Raw genomic sequence first — 27,523 nt, 5'->3', positions numbered from 1 at the left:
CAACGATGAGAAACAAGACTTGGTAAAGATAAGGGATTGGGGGAGAGTGGAGGCCCTCCAAGCAGAGGAATGTCTCAAACACTCGCAAGTAATGAAACTATAGTCATGGGGTGGATAATGTGGAGGCTGGAGCTGATAAGGCTGCCTGGATAGCACAGGATGCAGCTGGGGGAGGGAACCCTGTGGAGACAGGACAGTTCTGCTCTGGTGCAGCTTGTAAAATTTCAAGGGCCATCTGTCCGGTGAATGACCTTTGCTTCATTATCAATGAAATGGGTATTAAAGCTGCATATGCTAATGAAGATTAACAAGATCGTGCTACTTACATCATCCCATGAAGCACCTTACTCCTCTGCATACATGTGATACATAGTTAGGTAGGTCAACCCAGGGGACGGACCCAAGGAAAGTGTGTATAAATGGGGGGGGGGGGGGGGGGGGGGCAGGGGTGAGGAGTGGAAAAGAAGTAGTGAAGTGAAGAAGATGAATGCATCCTTGAACCCTCATTAACGGGACTGACACAGGGACCTGGACTGGTGATCTCTATTTCTACCTCTCTATCTCTCTTCTTTTCTTTTTTCCCTTTTTCCTTATTTTCATTAGGTAACACAAGGCGTACTATATTGTTTGCCATAATTCATTATATACTTAGTCAGTTATCATATATCCAATTAGTACATTGTGGGAAATAACAAATGTCTACATATGGACTTTGAGACTTGTCTCACTGTTGTCCACTCCGTTGGGGATTTACAAGTCTAAGTCACTTGTTTCCCTCAACTGTGCGGGATGTGACACACGGGCTGCAACTCTTCCTGAGATGCTCCAGCATTGGTCCGTCCCACATGTTGCAATCCTCCCAGCACCGAACTACAACAACGGGGGCTTCCCACAGAGTCCTGGCCTTCTTCGGGCACAGTTATCTGCTCCAGCATGGGGTCCTCCACAGGCTGCAGGTCAGCATCTGCTCCACCAGTGACCTCCATGGGCAGTAGGGGTACAGCCTGCTCTCTCACCACGGGCTGCAGGTGGGGGGTTTCTGCTCTGACACACCTCTTCCTCTTCCTTCCTTCCACTGACCTTGATGTTTGCCTAGGTGTCCTCCTCACAACTCCCACTCCTCCTCCCAGGTTTCCCTGCTTAAATACATTATTGCAGAGGTGCAGCCACCGTCACTAATTGGCTCAGCCTTGGCCAGAGGCGGGTCTGACTTGGAGCCAGGGGAGCTTTGAGAAGCTTCTCACAGGGAGCCACTGCTGTAGCCCCCTCCCCTGCTATCAGAAACCTTGCCACACAGACAAACCCAGCACAGCTGGGCATCCCTGGCCCTGCCACTGCTGGAGATGTGCCTTGTGTTTGTGTGGCTAGGTGCTCTGAGCATGTTGGATGGTCTGTGCAGCTTCCGGGATACTGGATAGTTGCTGGGTCTCCAGGTATTGTGGACCTGTGTCTCCCCTCACCTCTGTGTCTCCATCCCCTCCACCAGCAGGTTGAGGGAGAGGATTCTCCCCCTCTACTCCACTCTTGTTGTGAGACTCCACCTGCAGTCCTGTGTCCAGCTCTGAGGCCCCCAATGTAAAGACATGGACGTGCTCAAGCGGGTCCAGAGGAGGCCATGAAGATGATCAGGGGGCTGGAGCACCTCCCTTCTGAGGACAGGCTGAGAGAGTTGGGGTTGTTCAGCTCAGAGAAGAGAAGGCTCTGGGGAGACCTTATAGCGGCCTTCCGGTACTTAAAGGGGGCCTACAGGAAAGATGGGGAGGGACTTTTTATCAGGGATTGTAGGGATAGGACAAGGGGTAATGGTTTTAAACTGAGAGAGAGCAGATTTAGATTAGATATGAGGAAGAAATTCTTTACTGTGAGGGTGGTGAGACACTGGCACAGGTTGCCCAGAGAAGCTGTGGCTGCCCCCTCCCTGGAAGTGTTCAAGGCCAGGCTGGATGGGGCTTTGAGCAGCCTGGTCTAGTGGAAGGTGTCTTTGCCCATGGCAGGGGGGTTGGGACTGGATGATCCTGAAGGTCCCTTACAACCCAAACTATTCTATGATTCTATGATTTGGAGCAATGGTGATGCTCTGATGTAGAATCTCTGATCAATCTTTTATATCTTACATGAGGGAAGAATAGGGTGATTACACCCAAGGAATCATGCTAATAAAAGACCCCATGCTTTTGTAAGTGGGTAGCAGTGCTCTTCAGCCTGCCCAGGGGAACAGCTTCCTCTGCCTTTTCTCCATATGTGATTATCTAGAGGAAGGGATTCACCTCACCTTTGAACTGGCAGCCTATTTATAGCTGCAAGCTGAGCACCAGTGAGCATAACATGCTACTAAGAAGCTGATGAATGCTTTGGAGGCCTTGGTTTCTCTGGGCTTGTGTTTTGGTTTTGTTTCTGCACATTGTTGTTCATGCCCTTGGTAATTTGACTTGGTTTCATTTTTTTGGATGCTTTCTTCTTGGGCCTGGGAAATGAAGATAGTGTGATCTAGCCAGGCTGTTGTGCTGCCCCTCCCTTTGGGCATTAGATGGGTGTCTGATGCCTTCACAGCATTTCTGTTAAGGAACTGCCAGATATTTCTAAAAGAGGTTTTTCCTTTGAGTGGTACCCTACTGATATGTCCAGATTCTGGGCCTTTAGTTAAGTTTGCTCTCCTGATGTTGCTGTCCCTTCACTTTTGTCCTTCTCTTAAAAGTTGTAACTGGCTAGAATTTCAGTCACTTGCACTCTTAATTCCTGCCCTTCTTAACCAATTCTTCCATGTCAGATATGGTCAGATTTAGAGGTATCCCCTCATGGCTGTTTTCAAAACTTTTCAGTATTATTCTGGGCTTGAACTAGCTTTATTTCTTTTATAGGCTTCTTTTACAGTTTGATCAGTGAACCAAAAAAGCCACATTTTTGTCTCTTCTGCTTCAGTTGGCTGGTGCGGAGCGGCCTGTGGGCCAGTCCCAAGGTATGTGCACTGACATGTGTTTTTCTAACAGGCTGTGTAGAAGATCTGTGGGTGACTCATTTCAGAAATGTTTAACGACCTCCTGTATAAAATTCAGTGTACTTGGAAAGCAAGCAAGGACGCTGCATTTGAACATACAGGTTTGACTTGGCTGACGCACACTGAGATAACGGGCATAAGGACCATTTCTGTTGCACCAGGTGGCTTTGTATGCACCTATTGTGCAGGAAATCCTCCACTTTAGCCACAGATTCCCACGGGTTGGTGGGAAGGATTATATGAGAAACCACCTGTCCCTCCATTTCTCAAGTTCTCTGATAGACACTCTGGTGCTCCAGTGAGCACTACAAAAATGTGCTTTAAAGAGAATAAGTGCTTGGTAGGGTGTTGAATTTTTCATGTATGTTACAAATTCAGATTGTCTTAGTCAGGGTGTCTTTGATTGGCTGCATCTACCAGAGTGGCTGTAATACAGGATATGGTGAGGAGACACAGCAAGTTATTATTCATGGACCCTTTTGCTAGACGAAATGTCTGTCATGATAGCTCCTGGCTCTGCTTGCAGCTTGCTGAGATGCTGGATGGACACAGTGATCCTTGGAAGGAATGTCCTGTTCCACTGGAGCAGTGTCTGGAAGTGAGCAACTCCAGGTGCATGGAGTGTCATCTGCTTAGTCTGTGTGCTGATTGCTGGAGCCCCCAGGGCCCTGTCAGCCTGTGAGTAACTGTCTGACACTGCTGAGCCCAAGCTGCAGTGCCTTTGAGAGCAGGGTCTGCGCCTGCTGGGCAGCCTGGCGGCCTGCTGGGGCATCTTATGGTGCCAGTGAGCATGAATGACTGCAGGCAGCAGCTGCTTTGCCTGGAAGTGTCCTCAAGGGAAAACTGCCTTTGCTTTGGCCCACTGGAGTTCAGACTGCTCCCTGGATGCAGCTCTTCTACTTTTGCAGGACAGCAGGTCCATGCTTCTTGATGCCTTTTCCCAGAAAACCTGATGTTACAGGGGTCGACCTGAGCGCAGAGCACTATTCTGTTGCTGGTGTTTTCTGGTAAATACCATGGTACCCCTCAGCTAGGGATCTAGCACAAGCCATAGCAACATGTACAGCCCTCTCACTTCCACTCCAGCTGCATGGGTTGTGTGGTATCTTTGCCTTAGAAACGCATGCATGGTTGGGTAGAAACAGCCCGGCAGCTTTGGGTTGCAGTGGTGTGACAAGATGGACATCTCTGCCAGGAGGGGTTATTTCTGAAGTTGACTGACAAGGAGAAGCAGCACACACTAGAGTGTTTGCAGGCATCTCTATGCTAAAAGGAAAGGTGCTCTGTAGCACCAGGTAAGCTGCAGTTCCTTGCCATGGGGTGTGTGAGATAACTCTGGTATGTCTGTGACAGTGACACATTGGAGTGGCTGACAGGGTCTTTCTAGGCAGATCTCCAGGTTTCCATTCCACCCTCTGATCTTGCTTTTGACACTGAACGCAGAGTGATTGTTCTCCTGTGATTTTAACAACTGTCCTTTCATAGCTCCCCCACCTTTCAGACAAGGGTCCTTGTGTTATGTGTGGTCAGCACAGTGGCCTCACTGGTCTAGATCAGTGGGTTAAGAGACCTGTGTATCAGACAGCTTAGAAACCTGTTGGGAAACTCCATGCAGAAAATTTAAACTCACTTTTAGTCACCCTGGATCCCTTTTGCTTTCACCTGGTAAGTAGTCCACAGAGACCCAGGGGTCTGGGGTGATGGGTGGGTACCAAACTGCAAACTGGTTGAAAGGAAAAGATTTAAAGCAAAACTAGTGGGGAAAACTGTGAGCAGAGACTGACTACATCTGGGAAGACAGCACAGCAACTTTGTTAAAATAGCAGTGTTCCAGCCTGTGCAGATCCTGTGGATGATAATACTAGGCTATGATGCTTTGGTAGGGCATTTTTCTCTTGCTGACTTTTTCTAGCACAGAGCAACATGACCAGACTGTAAAATTACATTATGAGATGCCAGGTTTGTATCTGACTTGAATCAGATTAAATGTTAGCAGGAAAGGAATTTTGTTGGGAAACATGCAGTTGCCAAGAGTATTTTAGTCTTTCCTCTTAGCTTTTGAACCTGTTGGGCAACGTCATTTAGTATTTATGGAAGGGTAGAAAGAGAGAAGTTTAAAAACCGCATCACTGGGAGGGTGCAGGGAAGCCTCACGAGCAACAAAATGTGTCAGTTCAAATTTTGAAGCTGCAGCCCCATCAGAGCAGAGAGCTGGGCATTTTCTGCCTTGTCATTGGCACCCGTTCCTTGCATTTTGCCTTAGTGCGGTTACATTGCCTACTTGGGCAGGCTGGAAGCTTGTGGAGCAGAGCTGTACTGTGTGAGAGAGGTATTTAGTGCAGATTTACAGGCAGTCATGAAGCTGTGATAAAACAGTAGCAGCCTGGCTGGTAGCTGTGCTGGGTCCAGGGCTGTGCCAGTGCCATCAGAGATGGAACAGCTCTTGCCTAGAGTGGCTTGGCTCAGAAAGAAAGTGTTAATAGCACAGAGGAAAGCTGGATGTGCAGAAGGCTGTAGCTTGCCTCAGAGAACAGTGGTACCTGCCTTAACTCTCCATACTGGTAGGTTCAGTCCCTGCTAGTTCATATGCTCTGCTGGGCAGAGCTCTATATTGAATTCTGTCTGGAAAGAGGAGACTTGCTAAGAAGAAGGGGCAGGAATAGCCCTGCCAATGCTGACAGGCTGTTTCCTGTTGCCCAGGTTCTGTGCTGGCTGCATATGCAGGCAGAGCTCATCCTGCTTGGGAGTTTGTGGTGCTCGGTAGGCCTGGCGCTGCAGTAGCAGCTGTGCTTTCCTCCCATGGTGGGACTAGCCACATTGGCAGAAATGGCCCCTGAAATGAGGGTAGGAAGGATGTAGGAAGGTCTGGTGTGTGATTCGCCCTCCAGGCTGGCAAAGCATGTGGGAGCCCTCAGTCCGCAGCAGGGATGTGTCAGGAGGTGGCATTTCTCAGGAGGAAGCAGTCCTCAGGTCAGGAAGTGTCATTCAGGTTATATACTGACTTTAGCTGTCTCTTCGTCTGCTGTGTACAGTGTCCCACACTGAGCAGTCCTGGATATGAGCATAGCAGTAAGCATTTGTGTCCTAGACACAAGTCCACAACACAAACAGCTAGTAGACCACAGTGGTCCACTTCTTTTCAAGGCTGCCTGTATTGCTGAGTCCAAAACTGTGGAGCTGTCTGTAGCTATGGAGCCTGCAAAGGGCAGTTGTGCTTAGAGAAATCTGCCTGGGAATAGGAAGGGAGCATTTCATCATACAGGCTTATCTTTGACTTGCCTCCGGTATTGCATTTGCATTGGTGTGTGAAAGCAACATTTGCCTTGTTTAGAAGTGATTTGCTTGGAGAGATGCTGGCATACACTTGCCCATGTGATGAGGCACGTCCAAACCTCAGAGGGATGGCTCAGCAGCCTCGAGAAGGAAAGCACACGTGCTCTGGAGCAGTCAGCTGCAGGCCTGACAAGTGGGAATCCCAGGCAGCTTCGCTGGATTGAAAATGTCTGTGCTTAGAGGGGATGCTGGAGAACAGGGAATATTCCCTGATCTTGATCAAGCATTTGTGAGAGAGCTGTTTTTCTGTTGCAGCCAGGCCTGTTCTGCCCTGATTTGGGATGCTGTCACCTCTGCACTGAAGAAGCCATGCATTCTCATGCCTCTGCTTCATTGCCCTCCTGCTTTGAACAGCCCCCTCCTCCTCACTATGCCATTGGCAGCAAACAAGCAGAGCCATCTCAATGTTTAGCTCTTGTCCTGAACAGCCATTCTTTCTTTAGAAATGCAGTGTTCCATGTGCACTGCCTGCATATTGACATTTTGGCAGCACAAAAGCAGCTGAAAGCCTGTAGTAGATGTAGCTTTTTGGAAAGAAAAGTGCTACGCAGCCTGAGCACAGCACTGCTGCTGGTTTATCTGCCTCTCCTCGCGTGACTCGCTGTGTTTAGGGCTGGTGTACGCTCAGTAATGCACCTTGGCTGGTCTCTTTTAACAAGGATGTTTCAAAAGCATAACCTGTTAAAACCCTGTGAAAGAAACATAGTGTCTGGTCCAAAACCAGTTTGGCTACAGCTATCAGATACCAGTTTTGAAAGCCCTGGGGAAGAGATTGATTTTGCACATCATGTTAGGTATTTAGAAAGATTTTTATATTCTCCTAGATAAGTCCAACAGGTCTCTTCTGTAATGCTGAGTGAATCTTAAGTCTTCCAGACAAAATCAGTGAATCCATTGCCTGGCTGTGCTCGATTCTCCCTCACACCTGGCTGCTTTCACACAGGTAGCAAGCAGCTCTGGTAGCTGTTGCTGGTGATCACTAGTAGCTACTGCTACTGACTGAGACATGCACACAGTCTTTCAATGTTCTTGTCCCTTCTCTGAACCTCCTTATCTTGTAGGTGCATCGGACCCAGCCTGGTATGTCTGCTATGCCTTGTCCTAATTGTTGTATCTCTTTGGGGTGTGACCTGCTCTTTCCCATGCATCTGTTGTGAGTGTCTGTGCCATCTCAGTGGTATTACAATACCCTGAAATATGTATCTGAGCACAGAGGAGTGCTAAGAGCTTGTGATGGGAGAGCAGGCTGTTCCCAGAAGGCCACTGGGTGACAGCCAGAGCTCCTGGGCAGACCCGTGTATGGTCCTTGCAGTGGGAAAGCTGCTTCTGAGTGTGTTTAATAGAGCAGCTGGGTGCAGCAAGCTCAAGGGCAAGTCGCTGACCAAACCAAAGCTGTTCTGAGATCATCTGCCCAGAGATTAAAGAGTTAGGCACTCATCCAAGGGCTGATAAGAGCAGGGCATGCCTGATAAATGTACACACACAGTGAGATGGTGATATTTAATGCAGTTAAGAATGGACTGCCCAGTCAGATGAGAACAATGATGGCTGTTGGGGTGGGCTTTCTCTCCTGTGAGAATAGGAAAAATGAAAAAATGAGGTGCTCCAATTCAGTACAATGGTGCTGAGTCCCCATTTAATGTGCTGCGCTGTCAGGGCCTGCACTGGCCTCTTTGAAAAGAGGCTGCAGTCTGTCTTGAATGGCCATCCCAGGGGGCATGTGCTAACCAGGACACAAGGCTGTGAGGAGGACTCTGGACAGCTGCAAGCAGCCAGAGATGAGGACAAGGAAAGGTGAATCTTTCTACTCACACTGTTTTCTTCCCTTTGCGTCCCATTTGTCCTGACCGAGGATGTAATCTTTCTCTTGGTAATGTATACCCTGCTGACACTGACATTCTTTGCTGTTTCCAGCAGGCCTTTGTCCTCCTCCTACGTAGTGTGGCCAACTTGCTGCTGTGGGGAGAAGGAACCTCTTCTCACCACGGGCTTTATGTTCCTTTGCTGTTATAACCCTCAGAGACAAAAGGAAGACTGTCAGCCTGTCCTCCAGAATGTCTGAGCTTTGGTCTTGGGTTTGGTCTGTCTAGAGGCACTTGGAAGGAAGTAGGATGATGGAGGGGACCGGGAATAGTCACATGGGAAACCAGGCTGGACTTCCTAAGGCATAGGAAAGCTTACATAAGCTGTGAAATACTTTACAGGAAATGAAGGGACGTAGCAACCTAGGGAGTTTTGTCTTCCTGTTCTTCATGCTTTGGGATTTCCTTTGGGAATTGGGATCAGTCAAACCTACTGCAATTTGCAGTAGCGGAAGTCTGCTCTGGATCCAACAGCTGGGCAAACGTGTGCTATTGGTAGCAAGCTGCTGTCAGCCAGGATGCTGGGGAGCCATAATGCCTCTCATGGCAAGAGAAGGATTGCTGGTCAGCACCAGGGCTGTTGTACTGCACACCGCCTTGTGTAGCTCAGCTGGGGGACACAGCAGGCATTTGGTGGCCCTGGCCCTAGCTCTGTCCTTGGGGACCCCAGGAGGTTGCTGTCATGGCCCTTGGCCTCTGCATCCTACTGTGTTACACCACTTCAGTGCAGCTTGCTTTACTTGCCCTTCCCAGGCTGCAGCAGTTGCAGTTGCTGGAGGGCAGAGGCAAGTGTGCTAGCAAGCCTTGAGTGCTCTGTCACACTTTCGCTTGGGGAGGCTCTCAAAGGAGGCTAATGTCAACTTTCATCCCAATTCATCTTAAAGCATGTAACTGGCCCACCTACCTGTCCTGATGCCTGAGCTGCAGAACCTGATGAAGAATCTGCTGCTGTCCCAGTTCATCGTTCCTGTTTGCTGGCAACAGGGACTTGGTTTCTGAAAGTGGAGTAGGTCTCTCCTCCCCGCCGCGTGCATCAGTCATGTCTCGTGCATACATACCACTTATGGCTCAGAGAGTATCCTGACTTCAGAAAGCTGTGACTGAGAGCATGTTCTGGGCAGTATCTCACTGCTCGCACCCCGTTTGTGTGCTCTTCCCTTGGCACCTGCTTTGGCCTCTAGCAGAGGTGAGCTGTAGGGTTGGACACCGCTCTGATCAGAGAGGGTACAGCTGCTTTTACAAACTGCTCTTTGAGAATAGCCAGTGTGCAGGGAGAGCTGCAGGGTATCCCCACCGACGGGGTGTCTGTGCTGGCTGGCTGCCTTCTGCCCTCTAGTGGGAAGCTTTGCAGGAAGTAGGTGCTGCACAGCAATTGGGCAGGGGTGCAGGAGTGTCCCCTACGCTGTGAGCCCCACTGAACATCTGGCATCTCTCCAGAAGCCCAGTCTCAGAAGTGGATATCATCTTGAAAGGCAAACCTGTCAAAGTCAGGAAAAATATCGAGGAGCTGCTAAACTGCTGCTATTGAAGGTTTAGCCCATGACTGTGCATCTAATAAGGGTAGTAGTGTTGACAAGGATGTGTGGAGGGCCAGTGCTGGGAAAGCTGGATGTGCCCTAACATTTGTAAGTGGCATGGGAGCTACAGGCAAAACCCAGGGAGCCTGACTGCTGCCACTTGAAGAAATTAGTGCAAATGGTCAGGGAAATAATCCTGCTCAGAGAATGAGCTGCCACTCACCAGTGGTCAGTAAGCCAAAGAGAGATGTCTGAGGTTCCTTGTTTACACAGAGCTCAAGCTGCCTCTCTGCCAGGCATCTGTGCGAGTTTGTGGGTAAGTTTTGGGTAGTTGTGCAGCTCCAGTTTTGCCGGGTGCTTCTAAAGCTTCTGCTGCCCCGCTGTGTACAGTATACCCCCAAATCTTTTTGCTGAGGCCATGAGTAGGTCAAAATTGTTTTCCTCTCCTTGCTAGTTGCTCTCAGGCTTACGGGAAGAGCACAGACTCTAACCTACTCCCTCTGTCCTGTGCACATTTTTATCCTTTTTTCCTTCCCTCTCTACTAGCATTAGGAACTGTACCTCTGGTTTGTATTCCCCTGGCATTGGGGGCTTCAGAGGTGTGTGGCATTCACTGGCCTTGAAACGCAACAGTAAAACCAGCCACTGTGTGTGTCACCTGTGAGCAGCAGGCACCTGTTGGGACAGGAGGTTGAATGAGTTTGCAAACGACAGCTTTACTACTGGCACTGGATTTCACAAAATGCATGTGTTACAGAGCTTTCCTTTTCAAGATGAACTCACAGGCCAAGTTGATGACAGTGTTACAAGTGTTTCATCAGACTTCAGAGCAAAACCACTAAATTTATCCTTTAACTAGAGAGGAAGGAAACAGCTGGGAAGCTGCAACCTGGAGCAGAAAGAAAAAGGAAAAAATATGCCTAGAACATACTCTAGAAAATCGTGTACTCTAGAAAATTTCACCTTTGAGGTTTTAATGCTATCAGACAGATAACTTGGTGAGTTCCTGGGTTTGCTCCTTTCTCTTTCTTCACCACCCCCGCCACGCTTCAGTCTTATTTTGATGTAATTGCTTGCAGTTCAGAATCCCGACTTTGAAAGTCAGTGCTTGCTTAGCTAAGGTGAGTGTGAGTGTGTGTCTGTGTGCACGTGTGTCGATGCACGCACACACACATGCTCCTTAGCTGGGGGTGGTGCTGTCAAGATGAACGTGTCTGTGTGTATGTGCGTGTGTTCCTTTCTGTTACCATCATCTTAGCTGGGGGTGGCGGCAGTGATGGGTGTGAGAACGTGTGTATGTGTACATGTACTCCTGTTTGTTACCTCCTCAGCCAGCAGCAGTGATGGGGTGTGTGCTCCTGCTTGGTACCAGGTTAGTAGGAGGTAATAAGGAGGTAGAGTGAAATGAGTGAAAAGTAGGAGCTGCTTTATTTTGTTGCATGTTTAAAAAGCCATGATCAGGAAAGGGGATTTTTGGCTGAGTGACCATCTCAGTTAGTGATGGAAAGAGGGCAGCATTTCTGAAGATAATACCAGGAAATGATAAGTACCTCTCACCAGTAAACAACCAGTAGTGGAGTTAGGGGTGTAGTGTCAGACTGTTCTGTTGGAGCTCATTTTCCTTGTTGCTGGCAGTCACTGATGCTATCAGTGTTATAGTCATGTTCACCACAGCTCAAGATAGAGGAAGTCCTTGCAGTAGTTCCACAGCTCAAAAGCAGTTGCTACTTATTCTGTTTAATTACATGAGCAAGTGGATCCAGATTTATAACTTACCTACCAAAAAGTTCAGCAACTTGAGGGGATCACACAGTGATCAGTTCTGGGCCAGGCCATGGGGCAGTTGCCACGTGATTTGGCTGAAGTATTTGGAGAGGCATACCGTTCTGATTGCTGTGGATCAATCCTGTCCTAGAGAGATCTGCAGGGATTAGTGTGGGACCCACTGCTGTTCAGTACTGGCGCTAAACACCTAGCGGTGACACAAATCTGGGTGATGCAGGTATTGGTTAAGTAAGAGATCAAAAGAGGGTCATCAGGGACAGCCAAGCTGCTAGGGAACAGCACCCTTTTGAAAATTGTGTGCTTGTGTGCTGCAAATAAGTACATTTAGACTCCAGAACATGTGTGCTAATGCCTGTGGGAAGGGTAGTGGTATTTTAGAAAGCACTGTTTTGAGAAGAAGTTGCAGGGTACAAACTATACCTGAGCTAGTGAGACCTTTGGGTGCTGTGGGAGGGGAAGAGCAGAGGGTGCAAGTGGGTAACCACCTTCCTGCGTGTGGTATGGGAAGGACCAGGGGCAGAGTACAGGGTCTCCCATTGTGCAAAAGAGATCTTGAAAACTGGAAAGGGATAGAAAGAGAAGAAAGAAGCTTTAAAATTACTTACTGAAGATAAAAGAGCTGCCCAAGTGGGCAGAGCTGATCCGTATGCATGTACTCTTCCCCGAGGAAAAATACTAGATACTGATGAGACTCCTGAGTGCCTCAGAGAGGAGCATGAAGAGCTAATGGGTGGATTAGTTTAGATAAGGAGTGTGTTTTACAGTAAGAACAACTGCCAAGTAGAATTACAATCTTTCAATATCCTCAAATTAGGACTGGATATCCTTACAAAGTTTTAATCTTTTGGAAATAACTTTTCCATGCAGGTAGATGTCACGACTAGATCAGTGCTGTATGGAAAATTTGAGTAGACATTCTGTCCTTGTCTTATACATTCAAGCCTCATTCATCTCTGTGACTTGTCTAGGGACTAGGGACGGTTAAAGTTCACACTGGTTAGTGATGGTGTTAGCTAAGCTTAGCCTCTTTTGCAAACTTTTCCTTAGTACATCTGGTGTGGTTGCTGTACCCCAATCTTTCTGTCCTGCCCTCCCTGCCCTAGAGGTAGCCTCCTTGTCTTTGGCCATGCTCCCCGCAGCTCACTCCTAACCTTGCCTAGGTATTTGTGCAGAGCAAGAAGCCTGCCCTAGATGATAAGATTTCTCCCTTCCTACAAGCAGAGGCTCAGAGGGGAAGGGTGGACAGAGATGGGATCACAGATTGCAATGCTGGGGTGCCCAGGGTACAGGGGCTTAGGGGGCTCTAGCCCTGGGCTTTGGCTGAAGGATACAGGCCATCTGGCAAAGAGGTGGGCAGAGCGTGCCTGCACTCCCAGCTTCCTGACTTCTGGTCCCTTCCATGCCCTGCTATCCAAACACAAAGGACAGAGCAGCAGGGTTGCAGTCACAGTCCAGCAAACCTTCTGCACAAGCTAAAATAATTTTAGCAGGGAGGGCAGGGATGTGGTAGGAAGTGAGTGCTTGCTAAACCCTAAACCTCTCCTGCAATATTGCTGTCTTCCTTCCCTTTCCAGTATCATTCCATCTGTGGGTTGTTCTACGCTGTTGCTGTATGTTAGCATAGCAAGAGCAGGTTTTTTTCTATTAAAAAAAGAAAAGCAGGGGGGAATAGATTTGGCCTTCAGAGAGCAGACAGAAAGGTATTTGGTGGTAGCCCATCTGTTCTCCAGGAAGAGTGGCCTAATTCTCAGGTACAGCACACTGGTATCCACAGAAGTTCTGGGTACTACTGGCTGCAGCAATGCAGACATTAAGCATGGAACACAGAGGCTAGCTTGCAAAACATGAGAGTGCCAGTGTTGCTTGTAAAAACGTGTCTGGCCTGTGCTCCCTGACAGATAGTCCCTTGCAAGTAGTCTCCATGGGAGTCCTGGTGTAGGCTTCTAGGCAGGAGCTCAGTGTGGCTCTCTGTCTCACAGGCTAATCCTTTGAGCAGCAAAAGTAGCTCTTCTCACTCAGCCTCAGGCTCCATCATGGGTTTTTTCTGGAAGTGCCACTTACCATGCTGAGTCCCCAGGGTTTGAGGTTGTCAGGGTGGCTCTGCTGTATGAGGCTTCCTGCGGGGCTCCCAGCTTCCCAAGTCAGCTCTGTGTGGTACTATGCAAGAGAAGAGCTGAGTTGTGATGTCTGCCTGGGAACATTTGCCTTAACTAAGTCCAGGATAAGAGTGGATTTAAGTGCTTTGGTTTATAAATAAACAGCACTGTGGCCAAGGTAGATTTAAGCGGAGCTGGCAACAGCCCTGCTTGGGAAGGGATCTCTTTACCACATGGCCTGCTGTTGGACTTCCTGTTGCATGCTAATCCCTTAAGCCTGCTTTAGCTCTGTTAATTTTCCTTCTTCCCTTTTTTCCCCAATGGGCTGTCTCGGTGGTGCATGAATGCCAGTGTTCCTCGGCCAAGCTTGTGCCTGTGGCTGGGCCAAGCATCCAGGCTGCCTTCCGAGCACCGGGTGCCATGTGGCAGGGTCCCAGGGATGGTGGTGCCTGAATGTGTCCCATTCTCTCTGTCTTACAGGCTCTGCAGTCTGCGCCTGAAGAAACTCACAGTGCTGAAAGAGCTGGACAAAGAGCTGAGCTCTGTACTTATTGCTGTGAAGATTCAGGTAGGCTCCTCTTCTTGCTGCTGCCTGATGGCAGCAAGCCCATCCTTGTGCCCTCTGTGAAGTGCTGGTCTGCATGTCCCTTGCCTTGTGCCAACCCCTTGCTTCTGTCTTGGTTAGCACCCTTGGGGAGATTTTGACTCTCAGGCAGGTGGGAACGATGCCCCAGGGACAGCAGTAAGCTGCCTGGTGCTGATTTGTATCAGGGATGAATTTGGTCAGGCCTCTGTGCTGGGACAAAGTATGTCTTGCTTCCCTGCCTGCCTCAGCCAAAGCCCTCATCTCGAGCTGCTGTTCACAGTTTGACATCCCCTACCCCACTGTTCCCAACCCTTTAGACAGGCTCAGTGCTGGGTGGTTTCTGGCAGTGCCCTCCATCCAGATCCCCTCCCTGGGGAGTGAAGGGTGGGAAGGGAAGGGTGCAAGGGATCAGCGGCTCTGTGCATGACTTCTGCTGACATTTGCACCCTGTGTGGTCTCACTGCTGCCTCTGCTGTCCCCTCCCTTTCTCTATGCATCCCTGCTAGGTCTGGTGCCTCTATTCCAAATCAGGCAGAGGGGAGGGGAGAGGATCTTTATCACTAAGGGAAGAGGGAATTTGCTGCCATCCTGGTGTGTGTGATCCTTCCCTCTCCCTCTCTGCAGCTGTTGGTGAACAGTTGGGTCCCTGTGGATGTGGGCACATCCTTTCCGCCTGCCAAAGGACAGCATGGAAGCAAGATGCCTCTTGAGTAGGCAGTCCTTGCCACAGCTCCCCTAACACAGCTGAGATGCTGGTGTCCTTCCTTCGTTCTTGTCAGCTGGCAGAAAAGCTGCTGATCCCATTGAAAGCACTGTGGGGTGGGAGCTCAGCAGCTTTGCGCTCCCACAGAGCTCTTTGTGCCACACACATTAGGATCTAAATCCTGGATTAGTGCTGGAAGCTGCAGCATTAGTGAAGCTCTGGGAACTGGGGTTTGCCTTCATGGCCGATCTCATTCGCTTGCACAGAAGGAACTGAAAGCGAAATGTGTGAAACCCAGGGCCTGGAGTGAGGACAGCAGGAGGATGCTGTGGTCCACACTTACTATTGACCAATGTCCAACTTTGCTGGCATTTCCATCACTGTGTGTATGGTGCTATTCAGGAGAGCTGAAAGCACTGGGCTTTCAGCCCCGAGACCCCAGAGACCTGCACCCTTTTGGTGCAGGCTTTAGCAAGGGAACAACCTGGGCAGGAGAGAGCTGCCTGGCCCCTGGAAATGCAGGAGAAATCAAGGCTGGGCCACAGGTGCCAGCAACACAGGACTGGGGGGCTGGGAGCCAGCTGGGGACTCTGGGTCCCACGAGGCAGGGAGGGCTAGACTGACCCCTCACTCCTTTTATCTCCCGGACTGTCGGCCCAAGTTGTCTGTGCTTCTCCAGACTGGGGAACCTTGGGCTCCTGTGCAGCCCCACCTTCTGCTGCGGCTGCCATGTGCTGAGCATGTGTGTCCTCAGCTGCCTCCTCTCTCATGAACCACAATGTGAGACTGTGAAAGAGGCTGCACAGTGGCACTCCAGCTCTTTCAAACAGATCACCCCTGTCCCTGCTACAGGCCAACCGTGCACCCTGTTAGTAATAGAAATTACTGAGGCCACAGGGGCTCTTCACTGCAGGTCTCCTTTCCTAGCCAGGCAATGGAGGCTGCATTCAGGGTCTTAATTTAAACATGTTCACCTCCTCTCTGCATGGCCACATACCCATGGCTGCATGCTGGTGTAGGCTCTCTGCAAAGCTGAAGGAAACTGGAGGAGAATGCTTCTGCCCACATTACCCTGTGGTTCAATACTCACTGGGGTGGATCTGTGTGCCTCCCAGGCTGCTTCCACCTGCCTGACCAGCCGTCTTGGCAGGGTCGGGGACTGCTGAGCCTTCCTGGAAGGCAGATGGAAGCTGTAGGCAGCTTCAGTGCAGCCTGCCTACAGAATGGCCTCAGATGGATCCACCCCTCCTGCTCCTCTCCTAGGTAACAGATGACTCACGCTAGCAAGAAGCTGTTTGAAGGCTGCCCAACAAGCGTTGCCATCTCCATCTTTTGGATGGAAACAGCTGATGCATGTAATTTGTGGACCTGCAAGTTCCCAAGGGGGCAGCTGGGGACTAGTGGAAAGGGGAGCTATATTTTCTCTCATTTCAGTAGTAGCTCTGTTGGGTTAAGAAAGTTGCCTGTCAGGAAGCTGCTGCTCTGAAAGGCAGATTGCATGGAAACAAAGCTCTGACCCTGCCTCAGTGGGGATGGCACCAAGACAACAGCCCTAGTGCTGGAGACAGACTGATCAATGAATGTACGTGACCCAAGCCTGTCTAGAATATCTGATATTCTCACGGTGATCATGCCCTTCTGGTCTTAAAAGACAGCTTCCAAGTGTGGCATGTGCTGTTATCTTCCTTCATCTGAAAAGACTGCTGTCAAAGGACTAAGGGATCTTTCTATGTCTACAGAACATACCCATTTCCCAGAGGTGATTTGCATATTTAATGCTCAGTGGCTTCCAGTGAGATAAAGTCTGAACTACTGTGAAAAAGGGGACTTACTCTCATATCACTTGAGAGGTTTTTAAACTTTTATCCCTTGTTATTGTTTTAACAGACTGGAGATGTCATAGAGCGTTTCCTTCTGTGCATTGCTCAGCACGGCATTAAGAGATTCCGATGTGCCTGGCTCAGCTCCATAAAGGTGCACATACCTGTCTTGGCATCATAACTGATTATGGTGTGAAGGGAAACATGGTGCTCCCTCTCATCAGAGACACTTACTATAATTCAGAAGCACCGAGTCTTGAGCCATGAATAGAGGAAATAATCAAAGAAGCAAACAAGCCCCACCAGTCCCAGAACTTTCAGCTCCTGGGACAGGTGCTGTAGGAGGGATGCAGATCCTCCTGCAGCTGCTTGCAGGATGTGGCTGGTGACTCAGGTTCAACCCTTAGTGCTGCTGTAGAGGGATGATGCTGGCAGCCCCTACATAGCGGACTGGAATGTGTGCTACAAAACAGGCCAGGCTGAGAAGCTCATTTGCCTCTGCCAGGCCTACCTGCTCCCCCAGCCCTACTCCCTGCAGGAACTTGGATTTCTTGCTATGCATGCTCCTTCTTGCTATGCATGGAAGGTACATGCAGAGTCTTCTGTCTACACTTCACTCATGCTTTGTTCCTAATCTTTTTGCAATCACTTGAAGAATTTTCCACTCCTGCCTGAGCATTCCCAGCTACACCCCAAAGAACTGAATTTGCTGAAGATATTTAATGGGCTATTCTCTCCCAAAATGCACCTTTATCTTGAATTCTGGGTAGTGCTTTGCTGTCTGCCTTGGCCTGGTCTTCCATACTGTGTTAGTCCTCTCTCCTTTTCCAGGTTTGGTATGCTGTTCTAGCCTCAACCCTGTGTGTTAAACAAGACCCATCAGGACAGATTTATACCTGAAGCTGGGTATTGTACCTTGCAAACCAGACCTGGGCATCATGTCCCTGTGTATAGTAGTGAAAGCTCCTGTATGTTTTCAGTCTATTAGGTAGTGAAGATCTGTGACCATAACCTCTCCCTATTGCTTTTCACTTCCTTGACAGTCTTTGTCATCTGTGTTCTTCACTCTAACAGCCTGATATTACATTTTCCTGTAGTACTGATGGTGATACTCAGCTGTTCTGCTGAGAAATTGTTCTTGCCTGACATTACTCAAACTGCAGAACAGCTGAGCTACATCAGGTGCTCAAGGCCATGGCCAGTTGAGATTTGAATTTCTCAAGGGATGGAGAATCCTCAGTCTTTATGTGTTCTGTCCCAAGATTTGGCTGCACTCACAGAGAAAAAAAATATCCCAACATCCAACGGTAATGTCCCATGTTCCAGCTCATCCCCATTGCCTCTCACTCTGTCTCTGTGCACCTCTGAGAGGAGTTCACTTCTGTCTTCTCTGCACCCTCCTGCTAAGTGTCTGTAGGCAGCAGTAAAGTATCCTTTTCGCCCTCTCTTTTTCCAGCTGAACAAATCCAGCTCAATCGGCCTCTCCTTGTATGTGCTGTGCCAGCCTGTGACCACCCTGATGTCTTCTGCTGGACTTGCTCCAGTCTGTCCATGTCTGTCTTGTACTGGGGAGCCCAAATTGGCTCTGGAATCCAGCTGTGGTGTCACCAGTGCTAAACAGAGGGGAGGAATCCCTTTTCTCTGCCTGCACATTTGCTGAGGCTGAGATTGGTGTCATTGCTGCTACAGGGCATGCTGCCACTGTAGGGTACCTTGATGTCCCCTAGGATCCCCCCTGCCCCTTTCTGCAGAGCCTGTCCTGTTGCCTGGGATTCTTCCCAGGCAGCACTGTCGTGGGGTGTTGTAGAGAAAGACTTCGTTTTTGCCTTCATTGAACCTCATGAGGTTTGTGTTGACCTTACTAGAAATCCCAAATTATTCTTAACTCCCTGGGCAGGTAGTAGCCACCAGGTGCTAGTTTCTAATCTGTTTAATTGGAGCAATGCTAGTTTCTGCTGGGTCATGGTTTGCTCCTGAAGGTGATCAGTGTTTCCTAATGGATATGTGAGTGCCATCCATTTCAAGAAACCTAAGTTGAGCTTTAGGTAGTGGCTTTACCTTGCTGAGAGGACTGTACCTCATGCATTTGCAGTACAGTGTCTAGCCCTTTTTCTACCCCATGTCCCAAGTGCTATGCTCCATGGCGTCCTGTGAGCTGGTCCTCTGGCTGAGCTTAGACGTTATGATCTCTCTCCCTTCGTGTGAACCCACAGGCCAGGTATCTCCTAGGACTTGAACTCAGCCAGGGTGCAGCCTGCCAGGTCATTGCCTCCATAAAGAACTGGCCCATACCTAAAAAGCACTGCTGTTTAGGGGTCTCTGAGCTCCGCTGCTGCTTGCATTGTGATAATGAACCAGCCTTTGTCCCAGTTATTGAAATACCACATGGATGTGCACCGGCATTTCACTGAGGGCCAGAGCCAAGGATTGGAGCTGGGTGTGTAACTTCCGTAGTGGTAAATGACAGTAGCACAGAGGATGGCAATGTTTATGAAACCTTCACTCACCAGACCAGTGAGTCACCACCCAGGCTGTCCTCACCTTTCCTTTGCTGTAACTCTCTCCCCAGAAATAGCATCTTCAAGAAGAATAATTGCACCAGTATGTATGTTTTGATGAAAGAACAAATTTTTGGTGGACAGTCTTTCTGCAACAAACAGCAAATGGTAAATGTGCTAAAGTAAATGGTCACTGTCATAGTGACCACCTATCATCTCTTATTAAAGAAGAGTTCAGGAAGAGTCAGTGCATTCTTGGCCAGGAAAGCTCACAGATGGTGAAAGGGATGAGCTTCGCCTCCTCTCTTCAATTTTAGGAAGACCTTTCACAGGAAAGCCTCACTTCTGGCACAGTTGCTGGGAACAATGTTGCTGACAGCTCAGACTGGACCTCTTGAAAAGGAAGGAGTGTTTTGCTAGAGCTTGTCTTTGCTGAGGTATCAGTGAGAACTGTAATGCTGCATTACTGCAAAATGTGGATGCCTTTCTTGCCTCCGCTCTATAGGTTGTTCTTTTTCCTTGGTAGCACAGGTAACACCAGCAACAGAGATGCAAGAAAGGCCTCATGTCAGCACCACCCAGGCTTGCTGGACCCTGCTGGGGCTCGCTGGGTACTGAAAAACGCCTGTGTCCGTGGCCATTCTCTTTGATTGCATAGTGTCACCTGCGTGCTCCTGTCATGACTTCGGGGGCTGCTGTCCCATCTGCAGTGGAGAGGAAGAGCTGGGGGTTCTAACCTCACCGAGGCTCTAACCTCATCTAACCATAGCCAAATCTAGGATTTGTCGAAGTTGCTGAAGGGTCTCTGGCCACGGCTAACTTAGGATCCTACTGGCCACGGCATCTGTCAGGATCAAGCTGGGCAAGGTGTGGGGATGCAGTGAGGTCCTGGGAAGGGGCAACATACATGAGGCGAGAGCCAGTTCCTCTGGACTGCTGTGCCTATTTGGTTAGCTTTGACCCATCTGCTCACTAGCCCACAGTTTAAGTTAAGGAGTGCTCATTAGCCAATGATAACTGATTTGCAAGAACAGCTGTACTGGCCTATCCTGTTGCTTCCCTAAGTCAGTGTCTCAGCTTGCTGGCCCATTCACAGGGAGGCAGGAGAGAGTGAGGAACCACCATGGGCTATTTTATACTTGGAGCTGGTCCCACAGCCCTGCAGGGACACAGCAAGTAGGCATGGGCCTTTTGGGGGGTCTGTGAGTTGTGCCACCCTGCGACCAAGCAAGCGTGGTGCGTGCAGACAGCATTTTTCATCCTTCAGGTCATTCAGTGTCTCTGTCATCAGCCAAGCCATAGAGATAGTAAAGATAGGACAGAAGTAAAGGAAGGAGTTGGAGTGGGCCTGTGGTTAGAGTGCCTCTCTTACTGCCCTCCTGGGGCAAAACCCCATTTGTAGATGTGGAGAGATAAGGACTGTTGCTGGAGGAAAAGACTAGGAGGAGTTTTCTGACACAAGACGGGCAAGGTGGGTGGGGGGATGGCACAGGACCCCTGTTCCCTTGGTACATTCTGCCTTGGTCTCAGCAGAGCCATCCTGCCAGCTGTGCTTGGGCAGGGGTCCACACTGGGTCTGTGTCCTGGGGGGCAGAGATGTGCTCTCCTGGAGGGGCAGGGTGTTGGACCCTTTCCTTCTCCTGCTGGTGCTGTATGCATGACTCCCTCTGGCTCTACCAGTGTCCCCCTCCACAGCGGCTGGTGGGCTCCAGGTGCACGGAGCCAGATTATGCAGAGCAGGCTTGGGAAGAGCAAGTGCTTCGTGGCAGGTGGGCAAGGAGAAAGGCCTTTGGCAGCTCAGGAGAAACTGCAGGCTTTTGCGAAGCATTGATTGGTGTGTGTAAGGTGGGTCTGCAAGGTGGAACAGAACAGAACAGAGTCAAGGCATTGGCTCTTTCCTTGTGGACTGTGAACACCATTGACTTGTGTGTGTGTGTGTGATGGAGTCGAGTCTGTGGCCAAGATGCTCCAGCTTAGCTGTGTGCATCTACCAATCTTGTTGTAGGGTTCAAAGCGAGTCCTGAGATCAAATGAATATGCCCTCCCGCCTGGCGGCCTGATGGAGACCGAGCTGGAGCTGACCTTCTCACTGCAGGTACTTTGTGTTGCCTGGGCTCCCTGGTGCTTCCCTCACTTCGCATTTCTTGGCAAGCACAGCTTTGGGAGCTCAGTGTGAAGGGGGCAGCCTCTGAGGAGGGACCTCCTGTGATTGCCCATGCTCAGATCATAACAGCACGGATTCCTGCTGCTGGCCAGCTGCTCCATTGCTCCAGAGGTTGTTTTGCTGGGCATGGGGATTTGGAGAATGATGTGGAGGGCAGCTGGCCTTTGAGGGGCAGCTCAAAGCTCAGCAGGTCAGATCCTGCTGTACCTCAGCACTGAGGAAGAGTTTTCTACCTGTGTGTCCCACTGAGCCCTGCTCTCATGCTGCCATCTTCCCTGTGCTTCCCTTCCCCAGTACCCACACTTCCTCAAGAGAGATGGCAACAAACTACAGATCATGCTGCAGCGGAGGAAGAGATACAAGAACCGCACGATCCTAGGCTACAAGACCCTTGCAGTGGGCATCATTAACATGGCTGAGGTACTGGGTGCTGGGAACAGCAGGAAGCTTCGCATGGCCTCCCTGTGCCATCGCTGGGAAGGGAGCTGGGCTGGCTGACAGGCGCTCGGTGCTGTGAGTGCTCTGGCTTGTTGGCTAGCTGTGACAGAGGAGGTGGGCTGCCAGCTGCCATTGTGTCACCCTGACAGGGGGCTTGTCTGTCTGCCTAGGTGATGCAGCACCCGACGGATGGCGGGCAGCTTCTGGGCCTCCACAGCAACATGAAGGACGCGAGCATCCGAGTGGCTGAAATCAGTATCTACTCTTTGTCCAGTCAACCCATTGACCATGAGGATGGGAGCATTCCCTCAGGTCCTAAAATCAAAGCTTCAGGTGTGTTAGCGCTCATCACAGACCTGAAGGCAAGCGTTTGGGACAGGACATGGGTAACAGAGTGCATCCCCAAGCGCCTGCCAGCAATACCAATCATTTTACTGGAGCCGTGATAGGCATCATGCTTAGCTGTGACATCTTCACTCTGCTTTCAGATCGCTCCCCAGATATTGATAACTACTCTGAAGAAGAGGATGACAGCTTCTCCTCAGAGCAGGAAGCCAGCGATGATGCTGTGCAGGGTCAGGTAAGGGAGGCCTGGCAAGGTAGCTTATGTGCTGGTCCCATTTCTGGGAGTAGAGTCAGGGGTTGAGGGATCACCCCGAGCCCTCTCATCCCCGTTGTAAACATTTGTCATGGTTTGAGAGGGCAGGGAGCCACAATACCTGATAGCAGAAAGAACTGTGGGCTGCAGTCAAGTCCATGATGGGGCAAGGGATTTTGGAGAGCCATAGGTCTCACCCATCTGTCCTTGGAGCTGCCTGGTCTGCAGCATAAAACCCCCACTGAGCCCCCACCATTTTGCACCATGATTGTCTCCCATCTCCCTGTGAAAACAGGCCAGAGGCTGCCCTCTCTCTGAGAGAGGACAGAGATTTTAGGAAGAAGTACAGTCTGGGTCTGAAAATGGTCAGAGGTGACAGACCCATCCCAGTTCTGTTGATGAGCTGTGCCACTGCTGTTTGCTGTCCTCTTGTGGTGCCTACACTTGAGGCCAAAAAAAGACTTCTGGTAGCGTGCTGATCAAGCACAGGGACAAACTCATGTTCAGGGCTCTCCACATTACCTGTCCCATTGTGCTGGGTTAACACATCAGCGTACCATATCCCTGTGAGCTGTGTGTGTGGCTGAGGCTGATCCCTGGAAGGCTTTTTGTGAGCTCAGGTGCTGTGCCCTCTGATTTAATCCTGGAGAGGGAAGAGCAGGAGAACAAAACATGGGTTACAGGGAGGCTGGTGAGTGCAGAGAAGAGTTTTAGGTTGTAACAAGGACTGTTGCAGAAAGCTGCTGTCTCTCCTCTGAATCTTGCTGGTACATGTCCCTGTGGGGGGTGCATGGGGGCAGAGATGCTGAGGAAGGTCTGTTGAGGGACAGTGCTAAAGAGGGAGAAGTGAAAGCCAGACTCTGGGAGCAGAGTGGACCAGAGCTTTTCAAAATGGGGGGCAAGCACAGGGCAGGAGAACTTCTAGGAGATTCTGCTCCCTGCACTCTGAGTTTCTCTGATGTGCTGTGACCTTTTACCTGTAGGATCTGTTTGACGAAGAGGATGACTTGAGGAAAACCAAGAAGGCTAGGAGGAAAATGATCCGAACCACATCAATGACCAGAGTAACATCAGCATTTACAACATGATCAAAGGGATGGAAGGGATTCACTTCCTCCCCTCCCTGCAGGGAGTGGGGGGTGGTTTGGGGAGGATGCTGGCACTGGTGCAGAGCCAGGAGAGAGAGCCTTTGGCTCTGAGAAGAAGGGGCAAACCTCTTGCCATGAATGAGTTAGCTTGCTGCTCAGAGCTATACCCCAGCTTACAGTCTGTACTGTGTTTCACCTGGCTTTGTATCAATGATGACCTGTGTGCAACAGTTTTGACTTGCTGCTGCGATATGGTCTCTTCTCTTTCCCTCCCTGAGGAAGGGTAAGATTGGCATGAGGAAGGGTGAACCATTAGCAGCTCCTTTGCCTGTCAGCAGAAGGGAGGAGCTGCCCTGCCAACCCCAAGCATCTCCTCATACCCAGCTGCTTCAGCCCTGCAGGTCCCTGAGCACCTTTTTCCTAAGTTTGTTCCCTATCTTTTCTTGCTTGAAGGCAGCATTCCTCAACAAGATGACCTGGGGAGAAAGGGGATTTAAATGGAGAGAAAGTGCTATTCCAGCCTGTAGCAGAGAGTCTGAGTCTTTGCACCCTCCCTCATGCCCAGATACAGTGGCTTCTTGCGGAGTCGAGGTTTAGTCCAAATCCTACAGCAAACTTAAAGAGCAATGGAGATCATAGCTGACCTTGAGCCTGTGAACCCAGAGAGGAGCCAACAGCATATTAAAGAGAGCAACAGTGGCCTGTACGTTAGTCATCTTGGAATATGGTTTGATAGTTTTGCTGATCTTTTTTCTTCCCTTGTTTTGTTTTAGCAACCAAACTTCAAGCAGAAATTTGTGGCTTTGTTGAAGAGGTTTAAAGTGACGGAGGAGGTAAGAAGTGGGAAGGCTGCCCCACCTGGCAGTGTCTCCTGCAGATGTGTAGGTGTCAGAGTGCTGCTTCCCACTCATTGGGAGCACAAGACATGAGCTGCAGGTGCTCTGGGGTGTTATCAAAGGTGGTGTGAGACATGACACAAAGCCTTGGCTTTTCCAAAGCCTTCTGCTTCAAGAATGCAGCTCTGAGCCTCATGCTTAAATCAAAAAAATCTTCCTGTTGGGGAGGGGGGTCAGGGGAAGAAGGGTGCTGTCATACGCTGGCTCTGCCCCAGGAGCTGGCATTACAGGGGCAATCCTCTTCACGACTGAGAGCAGGCTAACATCAGCTGGGGGTAGCTGGCCTTGACTGAGAGCCTACACTGAGTGTGCAGCACAGCCAGTGGTGGTCTTCCCAGGTCTCTTAACTCCCAGGGAGTATGATGGGTGTCTGAGACTCCTTTGGATGTCATGCTCATGGCACCCTCCTTTGGCCCAGTGACAGTGTCACTTGCTTCTCCCACAGCCTGGATTTGGCTCTCTGAGTTAGGAACAGTGCCATGGTGTGCCTCATGGCTGGGATGGAGCTTGGACATGCCTAGCCTGGGATGCTGGTGTCTCCATATCTCTTTATTCCCCTCTGGGCTTGGTCCCACAGGTCCTGGACTCTGACCCTGTAGACCAGACCCAGGAGGTGGAGGAAGACCTGGGCTTGCTCTATGACAGCCTGGAAGAGTGCAACAACAGTGACAGTGGCCCGGACATTGAGGACAATGAGAGTGTGCACAGCACACCCAAGCCCACCCTGAGGTAAGGGTTGCAGGGAGTCACAGGCTGACAGCCCAGTCTATGGGACCTGGAGAAGTGGCCTCTGACACTTTTCTGTTGCTTGGGCTAATGCTGGCATTGCCTTGTCTCCACTCCCATCACCATCTTCTATTGGCATCACTGAGCTCCTCACTTGCATATCCTGTTTAATAAACTCAAAACTGCCCATTAAAACTGGTTTCCTTCACATATAGTCTCATATAATTTCCTGCCAGCCCAGCATCTGACACTTAATGATCTGCTGGAAGAGTACCTACTTGATCTAAGCCCCTGCTGTTCCCAGCTCTCATGTGTTTCTGCTGACAGTCCTGGCCTTCTCAGGGCTTTCCACGCTGAAGCATGCCTGTCTTTTGAGCACTTTGTGACTGCTTGGGCCAGTCCATGTGTCCATGTGAGATCTGCATGCTGCGTTCCTACCCTTTGTGAAGACATGTGACTAGCAACCATGTTCCTCACCCATTCCCCAGGCACGTGGTGGCTTGACTTGCTCTGCCAAGCACTTCTGACTTGGCACAGAGGTCTCCAGTGGACCATGTAGTGAAACCAGGCTTTTCTCCCATGAGATCTGCATTCACCTGGCCTCTCTGCTCATGGCTGTTCTGTTTCTGTGCTGTCCTTTTGTGAGAAAGTTGCCTTTTATTGTCCTTCTACTTGGCTGCCTCACAGTGCGCTGGGTCTCTTCTAGCCAAGCCAAGCTTACTTGTCATTATTGTTTCTGTAGTTTGGTATTTAAATATAATTTGAATTAGTTGTAATCCCTGCTGAAAGTATTCAGGGGTAGCAGACTTGGTCTGCCACAGGCAAACTGTTTGAAATTAAATCTGCTGGATTCAGGAACCCATGGGGCACTGGGGAAGAAAGGAATGTGACAGAAGTTGTGTTTTCCACAAACCCAGAAGTCATTGTGAAGGAGACAGCAAGCATCTGGGCAAGGGGGAGCTGCTTAGCTGGTCTGCTTGGACTCCAAAAGGAGTTTCACATGGTTTCTTGTCAAAGGAAACAGAGGTGCTGTGGGAGAAAAAAAAGGCCTTTCTGTGGTCAGATAACAGTTTATGAATGTAAACTTTGTAAAACTATGTAAACTGTAAGGAAAGTCTAGTGGGAGTATTTAAGTATAAGTGCCTGCTTGCAAACATCTGGTCACTGGGAGAGCATCCTAGAGTAAGTGCTGGTTTGTGCTTGTACCAGCTCTTACAGTCTTCCTTGGGTGTTTGCCGCTGTCTCTGGTAGGACAGCCCTGGGCTGTTTTTCAGCCTGTTCACAAAGTGTCTCTAGCTTGGTTTGCTCTCTAGTGCCTCAGTTTCTGGCAGTGCTGAGTGTGTATCCCCTTGAATTCACATTACTGGGTCTGTACTTTTTCTAAGGACATGTGGGAGCCGATGCCAAGGTCTTTAGTGTAGACTGCGTGGTTCCAAGGCCCTGCATAGCCTTCTCAGCTGGTGGTGACCTTCCAGCCCAGCCTGTAAATTCAAGATGTGATCCTCATTTGTTGTCATCACCTGCTAGACACTGTGAAGGTCTCTGTGGAGCAAGGGCATTAAGGTAGTCCCTTAAGGGTGAGCGGTGGCTGGTGTCCTTGGTTGGGCCAGTGGTGTTGGGAGCAAATGGCCATCCTTTTGATCAACCAGGGAGGCCACACAGCTGTAGGCTGTTCCTGCGCTGGGGCAAAACTGGAGCTAGAACTAAGGCTGTTAAGTAAGACCTCAACAGTCAGAGCCTTTGATTGAATATCAGAGGTGAAGGAGCAAATGTCTCCATAGGTGACTGGGAGAATGAATAGGGGAGAGGGGCCTAATTCATTGAAAAGAGAAGGAGGCTGTGCGGAAGGGCTGGTGTTTGCCTAAATCTCAACCTGCTGAGACTTAGACTCAATCATGCCTATAGAAGAGCCTTTAAACTGCAGAACAGGGAAAAATGAGAGTTGCAGAAGAGCTCTGTGCTCAGTGTGACACATCCTCTAGGGATGAAAGCTCCTGAATTGCGAGTGATGGAGGGCAGAAACAGACAGTTTCCATGGGGAATGGGGAGACAGCCTCATTTAAATGGGGTGTTGAAAGCCAGACCGAGTGTATACAATCTAGGTACATCCAACGTCTAAGAAAAAGGAGGGGATGAAGATACCTTTTTGAGGTGGCAGTGTCACCAGGGGTATGTCATGTTCTGATGGGATTACTGGAAGGTACAGAGGTGTGGGACAGATGCTGATTGGGGGGTGAGTTATAAGAAAACTTACATATTTCTCTAGTTTCACTCTTAAGTTATTAATTAAGTTATGGATTGAAATTGCTGACTGAGAAAAGGCAAGTGTAGAGTAATGGCTGTACAGGGTGGTGTTAATGTCTGAGATCCTGTAGCAAGAGATTGGAGGGGTGGGGAAAGCAGAAATATGTTAATAAC

General features: G+C 49.8%; 1 protein-coding gene across 4 annotated transcripts in view; it reads left to right on the top strand.

The window, feature by feature from the left end:
• Positions 1-27,523, top strand: part of LOC141941421 (phosphofurin acidic cluster sorting protein 1-like) — a 73,230-nt gene that overhangs the window by 37,536 nt on the left and 8,171 nt on the right. For 2 of the 4 annotated variants that reach the window (XM_074864139.1, XM_074864142.1), the window contains exons 2-9: positions 14,069-14,156; positions 21,201-21,290; positions 21,654-21,779; positions 21,968-22,130; positions 22,286-22,377; positions 23,379-23,459; positions 24,257-24,316; positions 24,957-25,108. In XM_074864139.1, coding sequence (XP_074720240.1) covers positions 14,069-14,156; positions 21,201-21,290; positions 21,654-21,779; positions 21,968-22,130; positions 22,286-22,377; positions 23,379-23,459; positions 24,257-24,316; positions 24,957-25,108 — 852 coding nt within the window. Of the gene's footprint in view, positions 1-13,918; positions 14,157-21,200; positions 21,291-21,653; positions 21,780-21,967; positions 22,131-22,285; positions 22,378-23,378; positions 23,460-24,256; positions 24,317-24,956; positions 25,109-27,523 lie in introns of those variants that run through there. The other 2 variants (XM_074864141.1, XM_074864140.1) reach the window with 1 other exon arrangement.

This window comes from Strix uralensis, chromosome 3 (genome assembly GCF_047716275.1).
Source record: "Strix uralensis isolate ZFMK-TIS-50842 chromosome 3, bStrUra1, whole genome shotgun sequence".
Classification (NCBI taxonomy): Eukaryota; Metazoa; Chordata; class Aves; order Strigiformes; family Strigidae; genus Strix; species Strix uralensis.
This window is presented reverse-complemented; position numbering and strand designations above follow the sequence as displayed.